The sequence below is a fragment of the Emiliania huxleyi genome (genome assembly GCF_000372725.1).
Source record: "Emiliania huxleyi CCMP1516 unplaced genomic scaffold EMIHUscaffold_2727, whole genome shotgun sequence".
Classification (NCBI taxonomy): Eukaryota; Haptophyta; order Isochrysidales; family Noelaerhabdaceae; genus Emiliania; species Emiliania huxleyi.
The window spans coordinates 1-2,278 of record NW_005199985.1 but is presented as its reverse complement, the minus strand read 5'-3'; the positions used below and the strand labels follow the sequence as shown (position 1 = coordinate 2,278).

Here is a 2,278-nt window from a genome sequence, read left to right as displayed (position 1 = left end):
CGGGGTGGCCAGGCTGTGGCTGGGAGTGGAGCGCGGCGGCTTTTGCACCTCCTGTGGAAGCAGCCGTTCAAGCGAGGCGGACCGTGCGACTCGATTGTGGACTTGTGTAGCCGCTCCTGCGCGTGGCGGCCAGGTGGGTGGGTGCTCTGGCGGGGTGCAGCGACTCAGGAATTTAGGTGGGCGCAGAGGAGCGCGCGCCGAGCGAGACTGCGGGCCGAACGCGTTACGAAAGGAATGCCGGTGCTTTGCCCGGGTTTCTGCTGGGGCTCTCCCGTATGGGGAGCCCCGGGTACTCTTTAGCTGTACTCGTCTAGGCAGGGGTTGGTTCCGAACCCTGTGTTGAGAATACACATAAACACAGGTGTGTATTCTTTTTGCTTGGGGCGGACAGCATGCTGAAATTCTGGAAAAACCTGACCGGCCCCTGCGGTGCCCCTACCTACCTACCTACCTACCTACCTTACTTATGGGAAACTAAAGAAGAAATCACGGCGTGGGTGAAGGTGGGGTACTATACCAACTAAAGTGATGGTTGGTGGTACTATCCTGCAACCACAGTCCTTCCTGTGACATGGCAGGCCACTCTCAAGCCCTACAAGCACCAGATCAACGACTTGGGGAGGGTTGACATCGTGATTTGGGCGGAAAATTTCTTTTTATGCTGGGAAAATTCCGGCGTGAGAGAGGGAAAAACCCGACGGGAGGGCCCAGACCCTACCCTACCTACCCCGGCATGCTGTCCGCCCCAAGCAAAAAGAATTCACACCGGATAAACACATTTTCGGGCGTGCTCGCGTCCTCGGGTCTCGCGGTCCCTCAAGTGCAAACGACCCAGGTGGTTGCCGTGCAAGTTACCGGCGCGGCATCAACGGTGCGAGTTGCCGGCGTGGCACCGAGCGGGCTCTTTCCCTCACCGCTCCTCGCCTCGACGGCGGCAGAGCGGGAGGTGCAGGAGCAGTACACGGCGGAGGACAGGGAGGCTGCCAGGCTGAAGGGCGCCGCCTTTCTTGCTCTCGGCATCGCCCCTTCTTTGTACGCGCAGAGCAAGCTGGGTAAATCCAAGGACGGTTCGAAGTGACGAGCGTCCGACCAAACGAATTCGCATCTCGTACGCGCATGACGCATGAACTGTATATGCGGGTCAGCACGGGTCGGCACGGTTTATTACCCGGCACTGACCCGGCACTAACCCGCCATGCATGACCGCCCGGGCGTCGTGCCGTGCAGAGGGACGCTTGTGGCTTGTTCCAAGTGCAACTCCATTTCTCCTGCCTCCTGGCTCTAGATCTAGCAGTACTAAATAAATAAATAAAAACGGACACCTCTCTACTGTGAGATGGGTAAAAAGTAAAAGTAAGATCTAGCAGTACTTGAGTCTTCCCCCTCTCTGCAAACTTGATACTATACACCCCAATACTCTAAACAAATGAAGCGTGCGTTGTGGTAGGCCTGTATGTGTAAACCCTCCACACGCAGAAGTCTCTACTCCATTCTCTTAGCGAGAGAGCCCCCATCTTCCACTTCGTCTTCCTCACCTACAGCTACACCTCCCTCTGGTCTACGGCTTTTAGGAATGAGATCGCCGAACAACCGCCATTTTACTGGTGGTCCGTCCCAGTCAGCGCGCCTCTGCAGACTCGCCTCGTGGCTCTGCTAGCTGCGCGGCAGCCGTGCGCGTATGTGTGAAAAAAGACTGCGGGACACGGCTTTAAATACTCTCCAGGGAGCCGTGAGGTGCTCTGAGAGAAGAGAGCCGACCCCGCGGTCAGTCCACAATCCCGTACCACGGGTCGCTCGGGCGTCGTCTCGCGCGCGGTCGCGGGTCAGTCGGGCTTGGCGTGCGGTCGGCGAAACTCCATCGCTGAGTCGGCCAGCGCCCCGTGTCGGATGGAGAGCACGTCGGCGACGTAATTCATGCGGAGCCGCCACGGCCACGCCGCGCCCTGCTTGGGCAGCTCGTCGATGGACCGCTGGATGTAGCCGGCCCCAAAGTCGAGCAGGGCGTGCCGCTCCATCGCCGGGTCGGCTCGCGGCACCTCGTGTCGGGGGAGCCAGCTGGCTAAAATGAAGGCCTGGCAGCTTCTGTGTGGGGCGGGTGCGCTCTGGCGGGGCGGGGCGGGGCTGTCTCTTTGCGTGTGCCGGCTGTGCTGCAGCGCCTGGCCCGAGCTGGACCGAGCAGAGGGCTGTCTCTTCACTCGCTACGGACTCGAGCCGCTGTGCTGCACCTGGACTGTATACCCGCCCGCGTCCATGTAGTTGAGGATGCGGCAGACGTACT

The 2,278-nt window shown here is 60.0% G+C and overlaps 2 protein-coding genes across 2 annotated transcripts; one reads left to right on the top strand and one right to left on the bottom strand.

The window, feature by feature from the left end:
• Positions 1–733: 733 nt before the first annotated feature.
• EMIHUDRAFT_254784 (hypothetical protein) lies at positions 734–1,078 on the top strand (the record flags this gene model as incomplete). The annotated part of the gene is made up of 1 exon (XM_005776759.1): positions 734–1,078. The coding sequence occupies one exon, from the start codon at positions 734–736 to the stop codon at positions 1,076–1,078; it is 345 nt and encodes a 114-aa protein (XP_005776816.1).
• Positions 1,079–1,823: 745 nt separating this feature from the next.
• Positions 1,824–2,252, bottom strand: EMIHUDRAFT_254783 (hypothetical protein; the record flags this gene model as incomplete). Its single annotated transcript, XM_005776758.1, has 2 exons — positions 1,824–2,036; positions 2,226–2,252. 2 exons carry the CDS (start codon positions 2,250–2,252, stop codon positions 1,824–1,826), a joined length of 240 nt encoding a protein of 79 aa, XP_005776815.1.
• Positions 2,253–2,278: the final 26 nt, after the last annotated feature.